General features: G+C 48.9%; 1 protein-coding gene across 12 annotated transcripts in view; it reads right to left on the reverse strand.

The window, feature by feature from the left end:
- Window positions 1–25,391, reverse strand: part of ARAP1 (ArfGAP with RhoGAP domain, ankyrin repeat and PH domain 1) — a 143,644-nt gene that overhangs the window by 74,912 nt on the left and 43,341 nt on the right. For 7 of the 12 annotated variants that reach the window (XR_013392489.1, XM_077926830.1, XM_077926832.1 and 4 more), the window contains exons 2-3: window positions 24,167–24,277; window positions 20,860–21,610 (exon numbers count right to left, since the gene is read on the reverse strand). Coding sequence is in view for 10 of the 12 variants with exons in the window: in XM_077926830.1 (XP_077782956.1) it covers window positions 20,860–21,527 (668 nt within the window). In the remaining 2 variants the exon portion in view is untranslated. Of the gene's footprint in view, window positions 1–13,695; window positions 14,066–14,895; window positions 15,046–20,859; window positions 21,611–24,166; window positions 24,278–25,391 lie in introns of those variants that run through there. The other 5 variants (XM_028725785.2, XM_028725786.2, XM_028725787.2 and 2 more) reach the window with 3 other exon arrangements.

The raw sequence follows: 25,391 nt of genomic DNA on the forward strand, positions 1-25,391 counted from the left end.
CAGCAAAATTAGACTTCCTTTGCTGTTGCAACTTCCCTCTCGCTGCCTTCCAAGCTCAGGACGCCACGTGAGAAGGAGGCAGTGATTTACTTACTCTCAGGAAACGAGGAGGGGGGATCTCCCCCCCCCCCCCCGGAGCAAAGCGGAAAAACTAAATCACTGGTTCCCCCCAAAATAAATCATCGGTTCCCCGTTCCCTTTTGCTACGAAGCTGGTTGGCCCCTGTGAAAATACGCTGGACTAGATGGGCTCTGCAATAGCTGGGATAGCTCAGTTGGTAGAGCTTGAGATTCTTAATCTCAGGTTGTGGGTTCGAGCCCCACATTGCATGACAGGGGGTTGGACTAGATGGCCTTTGGCGTCCCTTCCAACGCTACAGTTCTCCGATTCTATGAAAGGAGGTGCAAGGATACCTAGGGACGTGCAGTTGTCACAGGCCTAGATCTCGCTCTAGGGCAGACTTCACCAACCTGGAGTGCTCTTGTAGTTTTTGGACCATCAGTGCATGATGGTATGTGCCAGCTGGGACCGATGGGAGTTGTAGTCCAAAACATCGGGAGCAATGCAGCCTGGCAAAGGCTGCATTACATGCAAATGCAATGGAGGGGATCATAGAAGTGTAGAGTTGAAAGGGAACCCCAAGAATTTCTGCAATGAAAGAATCGCAGCTAATGAATTCCTGGCACCCAACCACTGTCTAGGAACCTCCAACAAAGGAGACCCCAGCATCTTCCAAGGGAGTCTGTTCCGTGGTCAGACAACCCTTGTCCTCAGGCATTTCTTCCTAATGTTTAGCCATAAACATCCTTTCTTGCTATTTGAATCCATCCTTTCCAGGTCTGCCCTCTGGGGCAGCAGAAAACAAGCTTGATCCGTCTTTCTACATTTTTAGCAGTTCTTATCTGTAAACTGGGACGCAGGTGGCGCTGTGGGTTAAACCACAGAGCCTAGGACTTGCCCATCAGAAGGTCGGCGGTTCGAATCCCCGCGACGGGGTGAGCTCCCGTTGCTCAGTCCCAGCTCCTGCCAACCTAGCAGTTCAAAAGCACGTCAAAATGCAAGTAGATAAATAGGTACCAATCTGGCAGGAAGGTAAACGGTGTTTCCGTGCGCTGCTCTGGTTCACTAGAAGCGGCTTAGTCATGCTGGCCACATGACCCGGAAGCTGTACGCCGGCTCCCTCGGCCAATAAAGCGAGATGAGCACCGCAACCCCAGAGTCGGCCACGACTGGACCTAATGGTCAGGGGTCCCTTTACCCTTTACCTTTTATCTGGAAACCCCCTTGAGTTCTGTCAGGGAGAAAGTTGGAGAACGTATGGATAAATCAATCAATCAATGAGACAGTCCTTCAGATAGTTGAAGACGGCTGTCATATCAACTCACAGTCTCCTCTTTTCCAGGCTAAACATTAGGGCTGGGCAAGATACTGATATATCATCCAAAAGTGGTTTGAAGTCCGTATCGTGAGATCGGTTTTGTACCTTTTGACCTGGCAATATATCACAAATCATGATGTGTTTGTGTGCGCTATGCAAAAATCATGATGTGGGGGAAACCATCAAGCTAGTCAATGCCTCTACATAGCTGAAAACCAGATATCACCTTTACATAGCTACATCCTTATTTCAGACATTGTGATATATCGGTATATCGCAATGCTTAAAGTAAAGGTAAAGGGACCCCTGTCCATTAGGTCCAGTCATGGCCGACTATGGGGTTGTGGCGCTCTTCTCGCTTTATTGGCCGAGGGAGCCGGCGTACAGCATGTGGCCAGCATGATTAAGCCACTTCTGGCGAACCAGAGCAGCGCACCGAAACACCGTTTACCTTCCCGCCAGAGCGGTACCTATTTATCTACTTGCACTGGTGTGCTTTTGAACTGCTAGGTTGGCAGGAGCAGGGACCGAGCAAGGGGAGCTCACCCCGTCGCGGGGATTCAAACCGCCGACCTTCTGATCAGCACGTCCTAGGCTCCGTGGTTTAACCCACAGCGCCACCCGCATCCCATATTGTGATGTTGAAAACCAGATATCGCCCAGTCCTAGTAAACATACCCAACTCCCTCAACCGATCCTCATATGTCTTGGTCTCCAGACCCTTGATCATCTTGTTCAACCCTCTCTGCACATCTTCCAGCTGCTCAGTATCCTTCTTAAACTGGGGTGCCCAGTTCATGGCAGGGGGAGGTGTCCATTTCTTACACACACAGAGAGTCCACATGAGCTCAGAAAAAAATCCCCTTTACGAAAGAGGCTAGTTAGGTTTCCAAGTTAATTCAAGAGAAGAGATTTGAGAAGTTCTCTCTTCTCCAGGAGTGAGGGCACAACTTCAAGCTCTGAAGTTGTTCCCTTTTCCTAATCAGCAGTTTTTCTAGATCTCTGCAGCCACAGCAGACCCCATTAAACCAAACCAGGCTGCTGCTGCTGCTTTTCAGTTATTTTAGCTTTTGCAAGGTTCCGCCTCCCAAAAATTACATTCTGCAGTTCACTCGGCAGACCAAAACAGGTTCCCATGGCATCTGCAGACTCGAAACCTGCTTTTCCACTTGGCCGCTCGGATCTCTGCCAATCCACCACCGAGATCAGCAGCAAGGAGAAACCCAGACAGAAGGGGAAAACAGGACTCACTTGAAAGCAACAAAACACAACCACCGGGCTTCTAAAACGATTCTTGCAAAAACAAACATGCACACAGGTCTTAACTGGTCCAAAAAAAGAAAGAGGAACTATGGGTTTTTTTAAAAAAAATGCAAACCGTTTTTAAAAATGTGGGTCTCTCATTGCTTTCTTAAGTATCCTTTCTGAACAAAGATATATCGAGGATTATTCTCGGGACTGATGGATCTCTCTTGGCAAAGGGGAGCATTTATTTATGTGGTTATTATTTAAAATACAGGGTGGGCGTCTGTTGGTGGAGAAGGGTGTTAATCTCTCTAGCTGAGAGTTGGGGGGACATCACTGTCCCCCAGGTAAGAGATGGGGTGGAAAGGATGGGGGCCGGTTTTTGACCTGTGGCAGGATTTGTACCTGATTACAGTGGTACCTGGGACGCAGGTGGCGCTGTGGGTAAAAGCCTCAGCGCCTAGGGCTTGCCGATCGAAAGGTCGGTGGTTCGAATCCCTGTGGAGGGGTGCGCTCCCGTCGTTCGGTCCCAGCGCCTGCCAACCTAGCATTTCGAAAGCACCCCAGGGTGCAAGTAGATAAATAGGGACCGCTTACAAGCGGGAAGGTAAACGGCGTTTCCGTGTGCGGCTCTGGCTCGCCAGAGCAGCGATGTCACGCTGGCCACGTTACCCGGAAGTGTCTCCGGACAGCGCTGGCCCCCGGCCTCTTGAGTGAGATGGGCGCACAACCCTAGAGTCTGGCAAGACTGGCCCGTACGGGCAGGGGTACCTTTACCTTTTTACAGTGGTACCTAGTGATGTATGGAAGAAGATGGCTTTTGATGCTTTTGAATTCTGGTGCTGGAGGAGACTCTGGAGAGTCCCATGGACTGCAAGAAGATCAAACTGATCCATTCTGAAGGAAATCAGCCCTGAGTGCTCACTGGAAGGACAGATCGTGAAGCTGAGGCTCCAATACTTTGGCCACCTCATGGGAAGAGAAGACTCCCTGGAAAAGACCCTGATGCTGGGAAAGATGGAGGGCACAAGGAGAAGGGGACGACAGAGGATGAGATGGTTGGACAGTGTTCTCGAAGCTACCAGCATGAGTTTGACCAAACGGCAGAAAGCAGTGGAAGACAGGAGGGCCTGGCGTGCTCTGGTCCAGGGGGTCACGAAGAGTCGGACACAACTAAACGACTAAACAACAACAAACACAGTGGTACCTCGGGTTAAGAACTTAATTCGTTCTGGACGTCCGTTCTTAACCTAAATGGCTATCCAACCTCCATTTAAACCCCCCCCCCCAGCAAAGCTGAGTCCATTCCACTGTCGAACAGCTTCCTATTATTACATGTGAACACCCATTTTCATTTGGTGATATTTATGAGATATTTTAAGATATATATTGCAGCTATGTTGCACTCTGATGGTGTGTCACAATGGATTTCTTAATGGTTTACTTGTTTTTTATTTCATGCACACTGAGAAGAGACACCTATTGCTTATTTAAAAGGTGTGATTTATTATCACTAAGAAGTTGCGGGCGGACATGGGATTTATATTTTTAGGGAGAATGCACTGGTTTTTGCAGCACACAAACAGATTTCCTGAAGCAGTACACAATCTTGTTAATATTATTAACCATATTGAACTTGCATACTCACTGCTATTTTTCCAGAAAAACAGGTGCTAGAGCTCACATTTCTCCCTCGTTCTCTTAGAATGGCATGGCACCCACCTGAGAGGTGCCGGATCTGAGCTCCCGAGAGCTCCGCCTGGAAACAAAAGCCCTGTCTACGCTGCTCCAGGATATAAGTTTGTTGACTTATTGTTGACTGCTTCATATTTCAACAGAAATATCTAAGCCGTTGGGGAAACCCTAAAAGCGGCAGTTTACAAAAGATGGCACAATACGTGCCAAGTGTTCGCTGCAAGCCACCCCCCACAGCGCAGTGAAATGCGGAAAGCTACAGCAGACTCTCACCACAAGTGCAATCGACAACTGCAAAAGAGGCCCCTGGCCAGTGGAGCGAGAGAAGGGCGGAAAGCCAAATGAACTCGTTTGTTGCAAAGTCCCCAAATGCGATAAGAGATTCCTGCCAAACGCCAGGGCCTGTTACAGAAACGTTGAGACCAGAAACAGACAGAGAGGGAGGGGAGCGCGAGTTCATGCGCAAGGAGAGTGCACTGGGGGGAAACCTGTTGCCACATCCGGAAGATCAAATGTTGACCGAAGAGAGCAACGCCAAACAGAGTGGGAGGTTCCTCCCCTCCCCCCCCCAAAAAAATAACACACACACTTTAAAACAGCAGTTCTCAACTTGTGGGTCCCCAGATGTTGTTGGACTACAACTCCCATCATCAATACGATAATCTTTATTGTCATTGTCCCATACAGAACAACGAAATTGAAAAATCTACATCAGACATTCAAAAACCAACAAGCCTGCTATCCCAGCCTGGTTAGCCCCTAAAAACTCTGATACCCCATTTTTAAATACAATATACTCCCATAGAGACTCCTTACACTGTGTTTAAAACCAAAATCGCATTTGGGTAGAAACTGTTTCTCAGGCAGCTGGTCCTAGTCTTTATAACCCTGTACCTTCTTCCAGAAGGCAGAAGCTGAAAGAGATCATTTCCGGGGTGCGCACTATCCTGCACTATCTCTGCAGCTTTCTTATGGCACCTGGAATCGTAAATTTGATCCAAGCTGGGAAGAGTGCACCCAATTATTCTCTCCGCAGTCTTTACAACCCTGGACAGCATTGTTTTTTTCCCTGGCCGTGCAGCTCCCAAACCACACACACAGACCATAAGTTAATACGCTCTCCACAGTCCAATGGTAAAATGCCATCCACAGGTCCTTTGAGAGATTGTTTTTCCGGAGGATTCTCAGAAATTATAACCTCTGCTGTGCTCTATTCATCAGGTCTTTGCTGTTTTCTCCCCAGGTTAGGTCATCTCTCAACTCCATTCCCAGAAATCAAAACACCGAGACCTGTTCCACGCACTTCCCCTCAATAATGAGTGGCCTTGCTAGCTAGGGGTGATGGGAGTTGTAGTCCAACAACATCTGGGGACCCACAGGTTGAGAAAGGCTTCTTTAAAAGAACAAAATAACACACACACACACTTTAAAAGAGTGGAACTGACCTGAATGCAAAGAACAGAGGAGATCAGAAACAGCAAAAGAGGAATCCATAGAACTAGAGAGTTGGAAGGGACCCCCAGAGCTCATCAAGTCCAACCCCTGGGATGCAAGACCGCAGCTAAAGGGTCCCTGGCAAGTCCAAGCTGCAACAGAGCCCCCCTTACAGGGCTGGTGTCCAGGCTCTGGGGTTACCTCTGGGATCATTCTTGTTGCCTGATGAGATTTGGGGTGCACTGGACACCCTATTCTTGGTTCCCGGACAGCCAGCCTCTAGGCAGGCTGGGAGGGCAGTGGCGGAAGCTTACATGGGCAACTTCAAATGGGCCTGGCTCTCCCTGGGCTGCCGTCTCTATAGAAACGAGCTTCAGCCATCCATGCGGGAAACAAAGAGGCAGTAATCCTTGCTCCGAGAGGCTGAGTGGAAAAGGTGCGCCAAGCCAGAGGGTACCGTCGAGCTCATAAAACTTTGGGTAGAGTTCTTATCGCGGCAAAACAGAAGAGTAATGAAATTCCCTCTATACAAGATTGGATTCAAAATCTGACAGAATATGCAGAATTTGACGGTCTATCAGAAAAAAATAAAGAATAAATCAAAAGAGGAATTTGTTTCAAAATGGGAGGTTTTCAAAGAATATTTAAAATACAGTAGTTTAAACTCAGTTGTGGCATTCGAGGAACTTCAGTAACAGTTGCAAGGCAGATAGAAGAATTAAGATATATTAAGAAAAAGTTTAATTACGATAGAAGTGTGTAATAAGTTAGATGAAATCAAAATATGGAATAGACGGGAGGTTGGGTCTTTAGTGTTAAGACCAATTTATGTCTTATTGTTTGTTAAGAAAATTCTGTGTCTATTGTTATTGCTGTGTGTAATCCGGTATTTGTGTTTTCCCTTTTTTCTTTTCTTGCTGTATCAATAATAATAAAAATAACTTTAGGTAGAAGCTCTGTGCTACCTTCACAACCATCTGGGGAAAGGGGTCTGGCCAACGCAGCGCTAAAAGTGTGCCAGGAATGAGGATCAGCACCCCATCTTGTAGGGGGAGGAACAAAATGCATTTGGGACGTAAAGGCAATGCCAAATGAATGCCGATTAGCCAGACACAATGAGGGCAAGAGCCGCAGTGAGACTGCCTGCGAGAGGCCTTCTTGTGCCCGTATCTAGAGGTTTCTGCTCAATTTATATTGCAAAGTATTCTTAGATTCATATTTGGCCCTTTGTCACAAGAGCTTAATACAAGGTAAAAACACAAGTAGATTGTTAAAATAAAATAAAAGCAATACCCCCCCCAATTCCCACAAAGACATTTAAAAGGCTGTAGAATATCAATCAGACAAAGTACATAGCTTCTGTTACATCTATTATTTTTTCAAGCTATCTGACTACTTTGACCAGCTTTGAGATCACCCTTACAACTTTGTGCAAAGTGATAACCAGCAACCCAGGGGAGCTTACTTCCGTCAAAGAAGCATAGGATTGCAGAGTTGGAAGGAACCCCAAAGGCCATCTAGTCCAACCCCCGTAATGCAGGAATCTCAGTTTGATCATCCATGACAGATGACCATCCAAGCTTTGCTCAAAAGGAAGGAGAGGGAGACTGTTCAGCTGACTGGCAGAAAGCTCTTCCTGATACAGTGGTGCCTCGCAAGACGAAATTATTTCGTTCTGCGAGGTTTTTCATCTTGCGAATTTTTCGTCTTGTGAAGCACGGTTTCCTGGGTATTAACGGTTTTAAGAAAAAGGAAACAAACTTGCAAGATGTTTTTGTCTTGCGAAGCAAGCCCATAGGGAAATTTGTCTTGCGAAGCAACTCAAAAAACGAAAAACTCTTTCGTCTTGCGAGTTTTTCGTCTTGCGAGGCATTCGTCTTGCGAGGTACCACTGTATTTAGTTGGAATCTCCTTCCTTGTAACGAAGCCATGGGTGTGAGTCCACAGAGGAGAAAACTCGCCTGCTCCCTCTTCCATGTGACAGCCCTTCAGATATCTGAAGATGGCTCTCATATCTCCTCTCAGTTTCCCCCTTTCCAGGCTAAACATACTCAGCTCCTTCAACTGTTCCTCATCAGGCATCCTTTCCAGACCCTTGATCATCTTGGTCACTTTCCTCTGCACACGTTCCAGCTTGTCAACATCCTTCTTAAATTGTGGCGCCCAGAATTGGACCCAGTATTCCAAATGGGGTCTGGCCACAGCAGAATACAGTGGTATCATTACTTCCCTTGATCGGGACACTAGACTTTGAGTAAACTGTTGTTTTAAACCACAATCCCCCCCCCTTCAGTGTCTCCCCCTTCTCACGCCCATGCTATGGCCACTGGTTTGATGCAACCTGCCTTCCCTTTGCTCCCTTATCGACCCTTGACTTTGTGCAAATCCAGGATTGTGATACAGTCCCACGAATCCTCCAATGGGAGCAGTGTGACGACAGCCTTGCATTTTTATGGATATAGGCAGAAAATCTGCCAGGAGTCAAGCACATTTTGCACCTGGCTATGGGCCACTTGCAACCAAGGAAGGATGCCCAGGTGCCAGGCAAGCACCAGGCAGAGACACATGACGTCTCCAGCTCCTGGAGGTGAATGCCCAGGGATCCTTGGATCTTGTCCGTTTTCACACACTAGCAACACATCCTGTAGAATTCTATCTGTTATATTTTATCTGAACAATCAGAACGAATTTCAGGAACCAAAAAGGTCATTCTGAAATACCTTGGAACCTTGGAAGTCAAACGGAATCCGTTCCGGAAGTCCATTTGACTTCCAAAACATTCGGAAACCAAAGCGCGGCTTCTGATTGGCTGAAGGAGGCTCCTGCAGCCGGACGTTCGGCTTCCAAAAAGCATTCGAAAACTGGAATGCTCACTTCCGGGTTTCGATCGTTCGGGAGCCGATTTATTCAGGAGGCAAGGCGTTCAAGATCCAAGGCACAACTGTACAGTCATACCTCGGGTTGCGAACGTGATCCACATTCGCACATTTGCACATTCGCAACCCGCAGCGTTCACAGCCCAAAGCCCCACGTCTGCACACATGTGTGATGCGATTTGGCGCTTCTGCGTATGCGTGTGACGTCATTTGGCGCTTCTGTGCATGTGCCGAAACCCGGAAGTAACCTATTCCGGTACTTCCAGGTTTCGTGTGGTCCGCAACCTGAAAACGCGCAACCCGCAGCGTTCATAACCCAAGATATGACTGTACAGTGGTACCTCAGGCTAAGTACTTAATTTGCTCCGGAGGTTCGTTCTTAACCTGAAACTGTTCTTAACCTGAAGCACCACTTTAGCTAATGGGGTCTCCTGCTGCTGCCGCGCCGCCGGAGCACGATTTCTGTTCTCATCCTGAAGCAAAGTTCTTAACCTGATGTAACATTTCTGGGTTAGCAGAGTATGTAACCTGAAGCGTAGGTAACCTGAAGCGTATGTAACCCGAGGTACCACTGTATACGACTTTTGTGCTGTCTGGCCCCAAAATGACAGCTAGGCATTCTGTTTTGGCAACTGTAACCCTGTTTAAGGAGCCATTTGGTGTCTAGCTTATATACCTGAGTTTCTAACACTGCATATATGATTTCATTCTATGGTAAGAGATTCCTGGGACGCGGGTGGCTCTGTGGGTTAAACCACAGAGCCTAGGACTTGCTCTGTCCCAGCTCCCACCAACCTAGCAGTTCGAAAGCACGTCAAAGTGCAAGTAGATAAATAGGTACCGCTCCGGCGGGAAGGTAAACGGCATTTCTGTGCGCTGCTCTGGTTCGCCAGAAGCGGCTTGGTCATGCTGTACGCCGGCTCCCTTGGCCAATAAAGCGAGATGAGCGCCGCAACCCCAGAGTCGGCCATGACTGGACCTAATGGTCAGGGGTCCCTTTACCTTTTAAGAGATTCCTATATGAAATAAACAACCACTTTTAGGAATGCCCCTACACAAAGACACATCTTGGTGTGTATTAAACTTCACCACGCACTCAAGCGTGGAAACTTGCAGAGGGTCAGAGAGTTGGTGACCCCCAGTCTGTGCTGCCCATTGTTCCTAAATGCATATGGAAAAGACTTGCCCTCTCTGCACACAAATTAGCGGTGTCTGAGAGAGCCCTAAATATAGACGCCAGAGAGGGCAAAGGAGACGCAGAGGCCAAGCAGACCACAAGCTGGAGAGAAAGAGCTGACAGAAACTCCCCTCTCCCCAAACCCAGCACCCGCCTCAGCTGCAGGAACAGGGACTCCCTTGTCTCCCGACAGCACTGGCCGCAAAAAAGAGCCAGAATCCTGTTAATTATTTCCTTACAGCCCTGTCATTAGGTTCTGGGAAGATGGAGACGGGAATAACCCAAGCCAGCTCCTAGTGTGGAAATGCTCCACCATTCTCAAAGCTGCTTTCTAGGCTGGTGGAATTGCAGAGTTGGAAGGGGCCCCCCAAAGGTCATCAAGTCCAACCCGATGCATTTAGGAATCTGGCCGCACTGGGGGAATTAAGAATGTGGGCCGCAATCTTCCTAATTCGTTTGGAGAGAAGGAGAGAGGAAGGCCATTTGTTTAAAGTGGAATCGCAGAAGCGGAAGGCAACCAAAAAGCACCTAGTCGGCCGCTCCCCCTGCAACGCTGGAATCACAACTGAATTAAATGGCCGCTTCTTGCAGATTAAAAAAAAATAATCCCTGTTCCCTTGCCAGGAAAGGATAATTTCTGGCTCATAAGCATTAAATGCAGCATTAATTCCGACTTGGTGCTGCCTACACTAGGGTTACCAGACGTCCCCGTTTCCCGGGGACAGTCCCCAGATTCGCGAATAAGTCCCCGGACAAATTCCATCCCCGGAATGTCCCCGGATTTCATCTAATGTCCCCGGGAAACGCAGCAGCGGCAGTCTCAGCAGCCCGGAGCAGTTGGCTCTGGCTGGCTTCAGGAGCTGCTGGGAAGTCCCCATGAGATGGTGGTGCAGGGGCTCTAAGACGCAGCTTCCGGGCTGCCTCCACCTTCCCTGACCCCAGCAACTAAGCTGTGAAGGGAGGCTTCATGCTGCCTATCAGAACAGCCTCCAAACTCTTACTTGCGTGCAAGCGGGGCGGGGATCTCTCAGGTGTGAAGGGAGGCTTCACGCTGCCTATCAGAGCTTGCGTGCAAGCAGGAGGGGGCAGGGACCTCTCATTTAGGCAATGGGAAGCCTCCCTTCCCAGCTGAGAGACCCCGCCCCTTCCTGCTTGCACGCAGGTAGGAATGGGATTGGGGCTACTCCAATGGGAAGGGAGGCATCGCGCTGCCTGAGAGTTCCCTGCCCCCTCCTGCTTGCACGAAAGTAGGAATGGAATTGGGGCTGCTCCGATGGGAAGGGAAGCATCGTGCTGCCTGAGCCTCGCTGCCGCCGCTCTCGGCCCTCCTTCTCCGCCTTCCATGCCTGACCCACCACACACCACTTCCCCACCACCACCACCGAAGAACCAACAACTCAGGGGTTGCCTAGGCTCATGGAGAAAGGAGATAGAAGCCTCGGAGGAAGGAGAAAGGTGGTGGTTGAGGTCAAGGCGGCGGCCGCCCCTCTCGGGAGACAGTGGAGGAACGCGCCTTTGGGGGTGATCTCAAACTGCCGAGAGGTTGGAGCCTGCTGTTGCTGTAGAGACCGTTACAGGAGAGACATGTTTTGTTGCAGCCGGGGCAGATGAAGGTGTCCAGTTGCGCTGATGCAGACACACCCGGGCGTTTGGTCTCTCTGCACTCCTCCCAGCGGTCATTCCTCCTCCGGTCACTGCTGTGGATGTCTCCAGGCACTGCAGTCATCCATGAGGGATTCCAACACAGTGGGGTTGATGTTGCCAGCCTTTGTGAAGTTTCACAATCTTTGTCGACCGTTAGAAACTTGAATATATAAGCTGGGCGCCAAATGGCTCCTTAAACCAGGGTTAGGTAAAGGTAAAGGGACCCCTGACCATTAGGTCCAGTCGTGGCCGACTCTGGGGTTGCAGCGCTCATCTCGCTTTATTGGCCGAGGGAGCCGACGTTTGTCTGCAGACAGTTTTTCTGGGTCATGTGGCCAGCATGACTAAGCCGCTTCTGGCAAACCAGAGCAGCGCACAGAAACGCCGTTTACCTTCCCGCCGGAGCGGTACCTATCGCTCTACTTGCACTTTGATGTGCATTCGAACTGCTAGATTGGCAGGAGCTGGGACCGAGCAACGGGAGCTCATCCCCTTGCGGGGATTCGAACCGCCGACCTTCTAATCAGCAAGTCCTAGGCTCTGTGGTTTAACCCACAGCTCCACCCATGTCCCCTAAACCAGGGATACGGTCGCCAAAACAGAATGCCCAATTGCCATTTTGGGGCCAGATGGCACAAAAGTCGTATATTTCAGTACGACCTTTTTGGTTCCTGAAATTTGTTCTGATTGTTCAGATAAAATCTAACTGATAGAATTCTACAGGATGCGTTGTAAGAAAATATGTTATATGATTTTTGGAAATTGTGTGTGTGTGTGTGTGTGTGTGTGTGTGTGTGTAAAAACATTTTTTCTCCGAAAGGCATGTTCTCATTTATTGCTGCTCTCTCTCTCTCTCTCTCTATATATATATATATATGAAGAAATCATATTTATTTATTTCATAAAATTTATACCCTGCTTGACTGTTAAAAAAAAAAACTCGAAGCATTTTACAAAAGAGATAAAAGAATAAAATGATCAATAAAAATCAAATTATCAATAAAAATCAGGGGAAATCCTGATGTTAACAGTGAAAAGCCAACCTTGGGGGAAAAACACCCTGTGTTTCTGTGTAGACTGCAACATATGCATTTTCCAACCTATTCAATATTGTTTTATGTAATAATTCGAATTTTAAGTAGGAGGCGGCACGTTAGTTACCGTATTTTTCGCTCTATAAGACGCACCAGACCACAAGACGCACCTAGTTTTTGGAGGAGGAGAACAAGAAAAAAAATATTCTGAATCTTAGAAACCAGAACAGCAAGAGGGATCGCTGCGCAGTGAAAGCAGCGATCCCTCTTGCTGTTCTGGCTTCTGGGATAGCTGTGCAGCCTGCATTCGCTCCATAAGACGCACACACATTTCCCCTTACTTTTTAGGAGGGAAAACGTGAGTCTTATAGAGCAAAAAATACGGTAATCAATCTACTGAACTGATTAACATGGGGATAACCAACTTTGGAGTGGGGGAGAACATACGCTCTCTATCCCAGCCTCCACCAGCCTGGTTCCCGCCAGATGTTTTTGGACTACAACTCCCAGCTGGCTGGGAGGGCTCCAGGCTGATAAAATACAGCCAGAAAAGCCCCAATAAATCCTAGTCATCTTTCACCCATGTTTCTCATGACAGGGGAAACTATCCCAGTCCAGAATCAATAACCCTGATAAGTGATTGCCAGGGAACCTTAGATTCCTGCATTGCAGGGGGTTGGTCTAGAATGATGATCTTTGGGGATCCCTCCTGGTTCCACAATTCTGTGATTCTGCCAGCACCCTCTCAATCTTGGAGCATCAGTGAGGCTCCTGGGGGTCAACTCTCCACAAAGCTTCCACAAAGTTTCCCAACGTCTACTCACATATAAATCTCATAGAACCTCAGACCTTCTAGGAACAAAGACCCAAACTGGGAGAAACCAAGCAGCTTTAAAAAATAAATAAATCCATATCAAGAAAGTTACATTTCTCCCTCTCCCCTACACAAGGCGATGTTTTCCCCACCCACCCCACCAAAGCCCCAAATCTCCTTCCAAAATATGTTGACACAGAGCAGTTTTCAACAGCCCGGAGGCGAGATCAATAGCAGTAAATCAGAAAAAAATGGCAGGCAGGCAGCCTGCTAAAGAGGCAAAGTTAACAGCATCGACCCACACAAAGCAAAAGTCATGCCTCTCCTTTGCTCCTTTCCTTTCAGCTCCTTGCTTTGCAAAAAGGAGACAAGTCCAAGTTTGTCCGCAGATCTGTTACCTGGGGGAAGTGGCGGCGAAGGCGGAGACCTCTGCAGTCCCATGGCAGGCAGGCTGCCTCCCAAATGCCAACGGAGCACAAGAGAGCAGCGAAAAAGGGGGCGCCCCTTTTCTGTCCTTTTGTCTCAAAGATCCCCCTTTAGAGAGCTGCCCCAGAGAAAAAGAAAGAGAGAGAAAGAGAGAGGAAGGGAGCCCCCCTCCAGATGAACTGGAAAAGCCAAGAGACCACAATCTTTGCAGAGCAAACTTTTTCTTTTTGCTTTCTGCAAAAGCGCTTCCTGATAGGACTTCCTGAAAATTGCAGAGAGAGAGACAGCGGACAGGCTGCTTTAAAGAGAGAGAATATGAAAGTGGGAGAGAGAAAGCGACAGCACCCAGAATCCACCACGGCTGGCAGACTTCCTCCTCTCGCAGAAACTTCTTTTCATTCTCCTTTTTTGTTTTTTGCACAGACCCCGGAGGTTCTGAAGGGTCTGGCCTCAAAAGAGAGAGAGAGAGAGAGAGAGAGAGAGAGAGAGAGAGAGAGAGAGAGGACAATCTGCGTTGCTCAGAAACAAGAGCGCTGCAAGACAGAAGCAACCTGTGTTTAAAAGTGCCTGGCTTTTGCTTTGTATTGCTATGACACTTTAAGGGTGCACAGACTGCACAGAAAACCATTCCTTCACCCTTGGGCGTTCAGGAAAGAAACCCTGAGAAAACTGTCCTTTATTTTAGCACACACACCAATCCCGAAAGCCATCTTGTCTCTCCTAATGACTCGAAGTGTTTCCTCTGCAGTAGGAAATGCCTTCGATAAACTTTCCCCAGTTCTTTTCACTTACCAAATCCTACAGACCCTGTTTTAAGGGCATATTTGGTATATGGGTAAGGTGGGCGTGTGACCTTCGATTCAAGAACTAAGTCATTTACCATCTCAAAAGAATGGCTGAAGCGGGAGATAACCAGAGCATGCACCACTCTGGCGAGACAGTCTGCGGGCAGGGAGGGTCTCATCCTGCGTACCAGAAGGAGCTGGTAGACACCTGCCCTGGAGACAGAATTGACCTGCGCCTCTGTGGACAGCTGTGAGTCCAGAATGACTCCCAGGCTGCGCACCTGGTCCTTCAGGGGCACAGTTGCCCCATTCAGGACCAGGGAGTCCTCCACACCAGCCCGCCCCCTGTCCCCCAAAAACAGTACTTCTGTCTTGTCAGGATTCAACCTCAATCGATTCAGAGATGCCATCTGTCGGACGTGTTCCAGAAGGGGCCACATCGCTAAGGTCTGCCGATCGGCTCCGTCTGACACCCCCCCTTCACCGACTCGCAAGTCCAAGTCTTCACTCCAGTCTGCCAAGGAAAGCTGTTTCGCTCTCACCAACTGCCGCTGCCCGTCTGGAACCACAATTGGCCAAACCGACTCGCCTACGCTGCCATCCTTCCTACAACCGTCTCCAGACACTCACACAGGACCTGTGTCAGAGGTAGAGCTGGGTAGATAGTTGGATGAGATAATTTTTTTACGGTCAAAGACCAGCTTACATAACATAACACAATAAAAACAGCGTTCATAAAGATAAACTATACAATCGGAGCAGATTGCAGCAATAGCTCATGAGTTAAAATTGAGATATATACATACACCCGTCCAACTGAGATTTGGGCTACCATAAAAATTGACCCTGAGGCGCCCCAAAGGGCAACTTCAGCATTTTCCTAGTAAGCTATTTTATTCTAGAGGATGATCTGTGCCTACAAATCTGGGCGCAGAATCTGGCTACCAGCCAGGTCCTCTTGTGATCTTTGCCTAAGAGAACAGAATTCAGTTTAGACTTGTCCCACTTTCTGGACACGGCCCAGGAGGAACGAGCCGAACCACGGCATACCAATTTTGCAATTACATCCCTGTAAAGCTCTGGTTTTCCCAGTAGTGATGTATGGAAGTGAGAGCTGGACCATAAAGAAGGCTGATCGCCGAAGAATTGATGCTTTTGAATTCTGGTGCTGGAGGAGACTCTTGAGAGTCCCATGGACTACAAGAAGATCAAACCTCTCCATTCTGAAGGAAATCAGCCCTGAGTGCTCACTGGAAGGACAGATCCTGAAGCTGAGGCTCCAAGACTTTGGCCACCTCCTGAGAAGAGAAGACTCCCTGGAAAAGACCCTGATGTTGGGAAAGATGGAGGGCACAAGGAGAAGGGGGCGACAGAGGACGAGATGGTGGGACAGTGTTCTCGAAGCGACCAGCATGAGTTTGACCAAACTGCGGGAGGCAGTGGAAGACAGGAGTGCCTGGCGTGCTCTGGTCCAGGGGGTCATGAAGAGGCGGACACGACTAAACAACAACAACATGGTTCTCCCCCTCCTCAACTGATCCCCACAACAGCCCTGTGAGGTAGGCTAAGCCAAGGTCGCCCAGGGAGCTTCATAGCCGAGTGGGGCATTCGAACCCTGGTCTCTCAGGTCCCAGTCCGGCACTATAAGCACTAAGCCACACCGGCTCTCAAGCAACAAAGCAATACATTTCATCGTTTTAAAAAATCTACAAAAATGGCAGCAGATAATATCTCCCTGACACCCTTCGTATATGCACACACACATCCCAAAGTCCTGAACAAAAGAGGAGAGGTTCCAAGCTGCGCCTGAACATGGCTAGAAGTGGGATTTTCCCAGGCAGGGAGTTCCACCTGTGGGGGCCACCACTGCCAGTGCCCTGCTAGTGCTTGCTTCATGTACAGTGTCTCTATAGACCTACACTGGCTCCCCGTACGTTTCCGAGCACAATTCAAAGTGTTGGTGCTGACCTTGAAAGCCCTAAACAGCCTCGGTCCTGTATACCTGAAAGAGCATCTCCACCCCCATCGTTCAACCTGGACACTGAGGTCCAGCTCCGAGGGCCATCTGGCAGTTCCCTCCCTGTGAGAAGTGAGATTACAGGGAACCAGGCACAGGGCTTTCTATGTGGTGGCGCCCGCCCTTTGGAACGCCCTCCCACTAGATGTCAAAGAGAAAAACAACTACCAGACTTTTAGAAGACGTCTGAAGGCAGCCCTGTTTAGGGAAGCCTTTAATGTTTAATAGATTATTGTATTTTAATATTCTGTTGAAAGCCACCCACAGTGACACTCCAATTTCACCCTCACAACAACCCTGTGAGGTAGGTTAGGCTGAGAGGGAGTGATTGCCCAAGGTCACCTAGTAGGATTCAAGACACAAACGTACCGCACCATTATTATGATTATTATTCTCCAGGTTCTCAGACAAGGTTGTTTCCTTTTAACTAGAGATGTTGGGGGGATGGTTTTTGTGCATGCAGAAAATTGGCACCCCCATCTGTGCTCCTGTAAGATTCCTGCATCGTGGGGGTTGGACTAGATGACCCTCGGGGTCCCTTCCAACTCCGCAATTCCATGATTCTACAATGTGGGCCGGACTTGAACAGGAGACATTCCTGGGACGCCGTGCCTGTTAACTTACTTCTCTCACTGAGATCTTGGCTGAATTGATTTCAACACGAGGTGGCAGCATCACCCAAAAATAGGCGTCGTCACAGCCTCACTCGGTGGAACCGGCTATTTGCCCTCAAAAAGGAAGTTCTATTCTACCCATCTGAGCGGATTTGCTGTTCTTTGGGACAAAGTGGTGGCAGTTCAGAAATGCTTGTCTCTCTTAAGTTCTCTTCCGTGCAGTTTTTGAAGAATAATAATAATAATAATAATAATAATAATAATAATAATAATAATAATAATATTTATATCCCGCCTTCCCCAGCCAAGACCGGGCTCAGGGCTGCTAACACCATGTATAAAAACAATTGATTGAAATACAACTTAAAAAACAAGATTAAAATACAACATTAAAATGCATCCTCATTTCAGTAGAAACTCAAATCAAAAACTTTTGGGGGGATGAAAACGTCAAGTCTTCACCAAGGCCAGCTATCCAGACTGATCCTACATGTGCCAGAAAAAAGCCAGGGAAGTCCCCAAATAGGAGTTCCATCACAGAAGGAAAAAGGAGGGGGAGGGGATCAAGTGGATTCCAAGCCAAAGGCCAGGCGGAACAACTCTGTCTTACAGGCCCTGCGGAAAGAAATCAGATCCCGTAGGCCCTGGTCTCATTAGACAGAGCGTTCCACCAAGTTGGGGCCAGTGCTGAAAAGGCCCTGGCTCTGGTTGAGGCTAATCGGACTTCCTTAGGGCCCGGGACCTCTGGGGTGTTGCTATTTATGGACCTTGAGGCTCTCCATGGGGCATACCGGGAGAGGCAGTCCCGTAGGTACGAGGGTCCTAGGCCAGAGGATCCCGAGGACTGTAGCTCAGAAAGCAAACTGCAGCCCAGGTAGGAATTCAAGTTTCACCTCACCTGGCCAAGCCAGTGCTCACGGGAAGCCCAAACGCAGGATCCGAGCAGAACAGCCCTGTCTATCCTGTGGGTTCCGGAAACTGGCATTTGGAAGCATTTCTGCCTCTGACCGTGGAGGGAGAACAGAGCCATTGTGGCCAGGATCCATGGACAGCCCTCTCCTCCTCCAATTTGTCCAATCCTTTATCAAAGCTATCCATGTTGGTGGCATCCCTGCCTCCTGTGGCAGGGAGTTCCACAGCTCATGCGCTGTGCAAAGAAGTCCTTTCTTTTGTCTGTCCTTAAAAGCCCCTTGCCCCCTCCCCAATTCCTATTATTATTATTATTATTATTATTATTTATACCCTGCCCTCCCCGGCCAGAGCCGGGCTCAGGGCGGCTAACACCAGTAAAATTACAATAAAAACATAATAGGAGGAAAAAAGAAAGAAAGGGGGGATGAAACAATTTAAAATACGGGTTAAAATACAATTTAAATTGCAGCCTCATTTTAATAGTAGCCCATAGATCAAAACCATAAGGGGAGGGAAACATAAGGGTCAGACTGAGTCCAAACCAAAGGCCAGGCAGAACAGCTCTGTCTTGCAGGCCCTGCGGAAAGATGTCAAGTCCCACAGGGCCCTGGTCTCTTGTGACAGAGTGTTCCACCAAGTTGGGGCCAGTACTGAAAAGGCCCTGGCCCTAGTTGAGACCAATCTAACCACCTTGTGACTTGGGACCTCCAAAGTGTTGTCATTTGTGGACCTTAAGGTCCTCTGCGGGGCATACCAGGAGAGGCGGTCCCATAGGGCTTTAAAGGTCAAAACCAGCACCTTAAACCTGACCCTGTACTCCACCGGGAGCCAGTGCAGTTGGTAAAGCACTGGATGAATGTGATCCCGCGGCGAAGACCCCGTAAGGAGCCTCGCCGTGGCATTTTGCACCCGCTGGAGTTTCTGGGTCAGCTTCAAGGGCAGCCCTGCGTAGAGCGAGTTACAATCATCAAGCCTGGAGGTGACCGTCGCGTGGATCACAGTGGCCAGATCAGGGTGAGAAAGTTAACTGGGGCTGATAGGAGATGTCGTCCAACCATCTGAAGGGCACCAAGTTGCAGAAGCTCGAATCAAATGCTAACTCTTTTTAAAGCCTGCTTGCCGAGACAATGCCATCATAAACAGGCCACCAGACCGTTTGTGGTTTTTTGTTTCCCAGAAGGCGGCGCTGCCTTTTCACATGGTTCTTCTCCCCCTCCTTATTTAACCCCACAAAAACCCTGCAGGGTAGGTTCGACTCAGGTTAGAAACTCAGATATATAGGCTAGGCACCAAATGGCCCCTTAAACCAGGGTTACAGTCGCCAAAACAGAATGCCTAGTTGTCATATGGGGGCCAGCCGGCTCAAAAGTCGTCTTTTTCGATGCAACTTTTTGGTTCCTGGAATCCGTTCTGATTGCGCAGATAAAATAGCTACAGGATGTGGGATTTCTGCGTGAAAACAGGCAACTCCAAGGATTCCCCGGGCAGGCACCTCCCAATGGTGGTGAAATAAAAAAATTAAGGTCTTATATATATATAATAACAGGGACGTGGGTGGCGCTGTGGGTAAAACCTCAGCGCCTAGGGCTTGCCGATCGCATGGTTGGCGGTTCGAATCCCCGCGGCGGGGTGAGCTCCCGTCTTTCGGTCCCAGCTCCTGCCCACCTAGCAGGTCGAAAGCACCCCTAAAGTGCAAGTAGATAAATAGGGACCGCTTTATAGCGGGAAGGTAAACGGTGTTTCCGTGTGCTGCGCTGGTGCTGGCTCGCAAGAGCAGCTTCATCACGCTGGCCACGTGACCCGAAAGTGTCTCCGGACAGCGCTGGCCCCCGGCATCTTAAGTGAGATGGGCGCACAACCCTAGAGTTGGACACGACTGGCCCGTATGGGCAGGGGTACCTTTACCTTTATATATATAATAAATGTACCAAGCAAACACGTACATAAATATATAAACCACATGTCTGAAGCAGCACAGGAAAACAGCCCTGGAACCATTTTTGACTCCCAAACTGACCAAAGGTTTGCTCTGCAAGGTCAAAGTGGGAAACCTCCACATTGTCTCTTCCCTCACAAATCCTGTCTCAAGGGCACATTTAAGATATGAATAGGGTGTGAGCCTGACCTGGCTCAGGAGCTAAGTATCATTACAAAAGAGTGGCCAGGCTCCCCAGGCAATCCAATCAAGTGACCATTAAACAGGTAACCTGTCAGACGAGATAAACAAAGCATTCAGATTTCTGCTGTAGACCGCCCTTTCTGTGATGTAGGCATGATGTGTCTGGGGGTGGTCTTGAACTCCAAGGCAGGCAACTTAAAATGTCTATACAAGGACAAGCACACCTGGGTTCTGGGTCCTCCTCTTTCTCCTGCGTGTGAGGGGAGCACCCTGTTGCAACAGTTCAATAAAGATCAGGCTTACAAGCTGCTTTGCTTCTCAATATTCTCTGGTTGGCCTCTGTTATTTTCTCCAACTGATGGAGAACCTACAAAGGACTCTATAAGGGCTCTTGTGTTCCCCAAAAGGGAATAAGGGCAGATTTATTACAGTGAAGACCTCAGGTGCCATCCTGGCGCCCGGGCATCTTCACCTGGTTGCAAGTGGCCAATAGCCAGGTTCAAAACGCGCCTGGCCAGGGTCACCCAGTGAGCAACAAGGCCGAGAGGGGATTCGAACCCTGGTCTCCCAAGTCACAGACCGATACTCTAACCACTACACCGCAGTGGCGCAGGCCAGTGGGAAGGAAGCGACCATCCCCTCGCCCAGGAACACCCCCTGCCCAACACCTTTGCATCTCTCGGACTCACCTGGCCGCTGCTTTCTGGGGTGGGCCCCTGGGGGGCAGCGTGGGAGGGCGGCTGGGCACTGGAGGGGCCTTTTGGGTGGGGGGCTTGCCCTCCAGATGGTGGCGCTTGGCAGGCAGAGGCGGCAAGGGAGGGTTCCCCGTCTCTTCCGCAGCCGCAGCATCCGGGCTGAGTCTGCCTCTCGCTGGCGATGTAAACTCCAAAAGAGAAGGGCCTGCAGGAAGTTCGGACGCAGAAGTAGAGGAAAACTTCAGCGGCGGGTGACAGCTCGTCCGGGGAGGGATGGGTGGCGGCGTGGGAGCTGCCTCCAGCTCCCGGCGAGGAGGCGACGCTTCTGCTGCAGAGTCGCTCCCAGCCTCCTGCTCCGTGGAGGAAACCGCGGTCGCAGCACCGGGGCGGAAGATGTTGCGTTTCATGGGCACCGGCCTCCTGGGGGGCAGTTTGGGGGCGTCCATGACGGGCAGCGCCTCCGTGAAGGCCTTCAGGAGCCCAGAGAGGATGCGCCGACGGTGCCCCGGGAGAAGGATGCCCAGGCGGGTCAGGGCCTCGTCCGACAGGTGCTGGCAGTCCGAGACGCGCCACAGCTCGTTCCGCTCGAAGTTCTCGGCGTACTGCTCCAGATGGAGGGCACGGAGCCAGTCGCCCATGGGGAGCGAGGCCCCGTCCGCCATGGCACTGGGGGGGGCACCAGGCGTGGCCTCACTTCATCCCTCCAGCTCCTCCGTCTTCGCTAGACCCCAAACGGCAGCCGCACCTGGGGAAGGAAGCAAGGGAAAGAGATAAAATCATGGACTTGTAGAATTGAGAGGGACCCTCAACGGTCATCTAGCCCAACCCCCTACAACACAGCTGTCCCATGAAGGGATCAAACCTGTGACCTTGGCATTGCCAGCACCATGCTCTTGTCAACTGAGCTATCTGTTGTCTTCGAATCCTCTTTTAAAGCCATCCGCCTTTCAACGGCACCTAAAACACCAATCCTGCTCAGGGTTGCCTGTGAGCAAACCCCAGTGAATTCAGTGAGGTGGACTTTTGACTGAATATGCACCGGCTTAATTTGTGGAGACACATGGGGCATTCGTTCAGCAAAGGCTAAAGCTGGTGAGAGGCATGTTTCAGCTTTTAATTCCAAATACAGACACTATTGCAAGCAAGCAAGCAAAATTTTATTTATTGGTTGGTTGTTTATACATACATACATACATACATACATACATACATACATACATACTGAAATAAAAAAATTAAGGTCTTATATATATAATAAATGTTCATAGATGTGCCAGGAAAACACCTACATAAATGTATGGGCCACATGTCTGAGGCAGCACAGGAGGGCAGCCCTGGGGCCATTTTGGCTCCCAAACTGACCACATGTTTGCTCTGCAAGGTCAAGGAAAATGGAAAAGCCTCCCCATTGTCTCCTCCTTCACAAATCCTGTCTTAAGGGCACATTTAAAATATGAATAGGGTGTGAGGCAGTGACCTGGCTCAGGAACGAAGTATTTGTCATTACAAAAGACTGGCCAGGCTCCCCAGGGTATCCAATCAAGTGAGCATTAACAGGTCACCTGCCAGACAGGTGATAAACAACACACTCAGATTTCTGCTGTAGACCACCCTTTCTGTGATGTAGGTATGATGTGTCTGGGGGTGGTCTTGGACTTCAGGGCGGGCAATTTAAAAGGTCTATATAAGGGCAGGCACACCTTGGTTCGGGGTCCTCCTCCTGTCCTGCGTGTGAGAGGAGCACCCTGTTGCAACAGTTCAATATAGATCAGGCTTACTTCTCGATATTCTCTGGTTGGCTTCTGTTATTTTCTCTGACGGATGGAGAACCTGCAAAGGACTCTATAAGGGCACTTATTTCCACCATAAGAGAATAAGGGCAGATTTTCATTTCTTACAATACATACATACCCCACCCATCTGGCTGGGTTGGCCCAGCCACTCTGGGCTTTGCCATTTAAGCACCTAGTCTGAAACAGGAACTCCATCAAAGAAAAAAGGAGGGGAAGGCCCACCTAAATTCTTTCTCTCGCTCTCCTTTTCTTTCCGTGTCTTTGGATTTAAGTCCAAATATTGCTGTTCAAGGAAGTGGTTGCTTGAAGTGCTTCAGGTGAATTACCGTGAAAACACTGCAAAGAACAATGGAGGACTCAAGTACCACTCTCCCTTCCCCTACACCTGACAGATCAACTTGCTCAGATCAACAAGCAAAGATAAGGTGACTGAGAAAGCCTTCTCCTAGGACAGAACGCCTGGCTCGGCTCCCACTCTTTCCACACCTTCTGAACTGGAGGCAATTATCCCAAACAATAGCAAAACGTCAAAGAATCCTCAGGTCTAGCCAATCATAATCCCAGTGAGCAGATTAGGAGACTCGAACACTGATCTCGCCAGAGTGGTGCATGCTCTGGTTATCTCCCGCTTGGAGTCTACGTGGGGCTACCTTTGAAGGTGACCCGGAAACTACAACTAATCCAGAATGTGGCAGCTAGACTGGTGACTGGGAGCGGCTGCAGAGACCACATAACACCGGTCTTGAAAGACCTTCATTGGCTCCCAGTACGTTTCCGAGCACAATTCAAAGTGTTGGTGTTGACCCTGAAAGCCTTAAACAGCCTTGGCCCAGTATACCTGAAGGAGTGTCTCCACCCCCATCGTTCTGCCTGGACACTGAGGTCCAGTGCCGAGGGCCTTTTGGTGGTTCCCTCGCTGCAAGAAGCCAAGTTACAGGGAACCAGGCAGAGGGCCTTCTCATTGGTGGCACCCGCCCTGTGAAATGCCCTCCCACCAGATGTCAAAGAGATAAGCAACTACCTGACATTTAGAAGACATCTGAAGGCAGCCCTGTTCAGGGAAGTTTTTAATATGTGCCATTTTAATGTATTTTTAATATTCTGTTGGAAGCCGCCAGATGGACGGGGTACAAATAATAAATGATTATGATGATGATGATGATGGGAACGGCAAGTCATCTCCTGTTCCGTTCCCATGCTGGGCTCTCCAGCCCTCTCTGAGAAGCATGAACAACAACCCTGCATTTTTGCAAGGCCCACACACAGCAAATTTCAGTCATCTAGAAATTTCTACTTTCTCAGAGATTTTACTGCCAGGATTCAAGACAGGGATGTGTGAAAACTTTGAAGTCTGCAAGCTTTGAAGTGACAATGCGAGGATTCCATGATTGGAGAGGCAGTTTACAGCATTCGCAAGGTCTCCTTCCCACCCCTCCGTAGTCCTGATCCACAGACCCAACGAAGAGCTCATGCGAGTGGTTTGGTGTTTCTGTTTACTGAATGCTCACCTGCAATCTGGGGAATGCCCTGATGGGGAACAAGGGGACCTTTGTGTGGTTCAAAGCGCTTCGTCACGTTAGCACCAGATGCACAAACAGCGTGCGGATGATCTGCGGGACCTGCCAATCAGACAGAGCACAGCAAAGTCACCTTCAAGCCGGGTGGATTTCATTTAAATCAAATCAATTTAAATCACGATTTAAATCACTAGTCAGTAAGACTTGATTTAAATCGTTTTTTCACAGAAAGACTCATTCTTGCTGGTATCAACTTAATATTTACAACCAGATGAAGGTTTTATTTTTGGAATAATAAATTTTCAGAGTGCAGTGGTACCTAGGATTAATTCGTTCTGGAGGTCCGTTCTTCACCTGAAACTGTTCTTAGCCTGAAGCACCACTTTAGCTAATGGGGCCTGCTGCCACCGCCACGTGATTTCTGTTCTCATCCTGAAGCAAAGTTCTTAACCCGAGGTACTATTTCTGGGTTAGCAGAGTCTGTAACCTGAAGCGTCCGTAACCTGAAGTGTCTGTAACCCAAGGTACCTCTGTAGTTTTTACAGTTATAACAAAAATTACTGAGTTGGTTATAATATTATAAATACATAGACTGATAATTATGAAATTATTGTGAGATTTAATAAGTTAGCTGTTTATATTTGGACAACTTTTCTGCTGTACTTTATTGGAAGGAGAAAAATAATCATTTCCTTAATAACAATTTAAACAATTTATTTAACTAAAACAATAACATTATAGCATATGTATCCCTGTTTGTTAACTGATGTGGTTAAACTTTTTTTAAAAAAAAACTTAGACTGAGTTTTAGCAGGCATGAAAAACTTAAAACTAAGGTAAAAGTAAAGGGACCCCTGACTGTTAGGTCCAGTCACGGACGACTCTGGGGTTGTGGCGCTCATCTCGCTTTATTGGCCGAGGGAGCGGGCATTCAGCTTCCGGTCCTGTGGGCAGCATGACTAAGCCGCTTCTGGCAAACCAGAGCAACGCACAGAAACGCCGTTTACCTTCCCGCCGGAGTGGTACCTATTTATCTACTTGCACTTTGACGTGCTTTCGAACTGCTAGGTTGGCAGGAACAGGGACCGAGCAACGGGAGCTCACCCCGTCGCGGGGATTCGAACCGCCAACCTTCTGATCAGCAAGCCCTAGGCTCTCTGTAACTTAAATACACAAAAAACTATCTTTAGAAAGATTTTTTTCTCCAAAAGCATTT

Source organism: Podarcis muralis, chromosome 4, assembly GCF_964188315.1.
Source record: "Podarcis muralis chromosome 4, rPodMur119.hap1.1, whole genome shotgun sequence".
In the NCBI taxonomy this organism is placed as follows: domain Eukaryota; kingdom Metazoa; phylum Chordata; class Lepidosauria; order Squamata; family Lacertidae; genus Podarcis; species Podarcis muralis.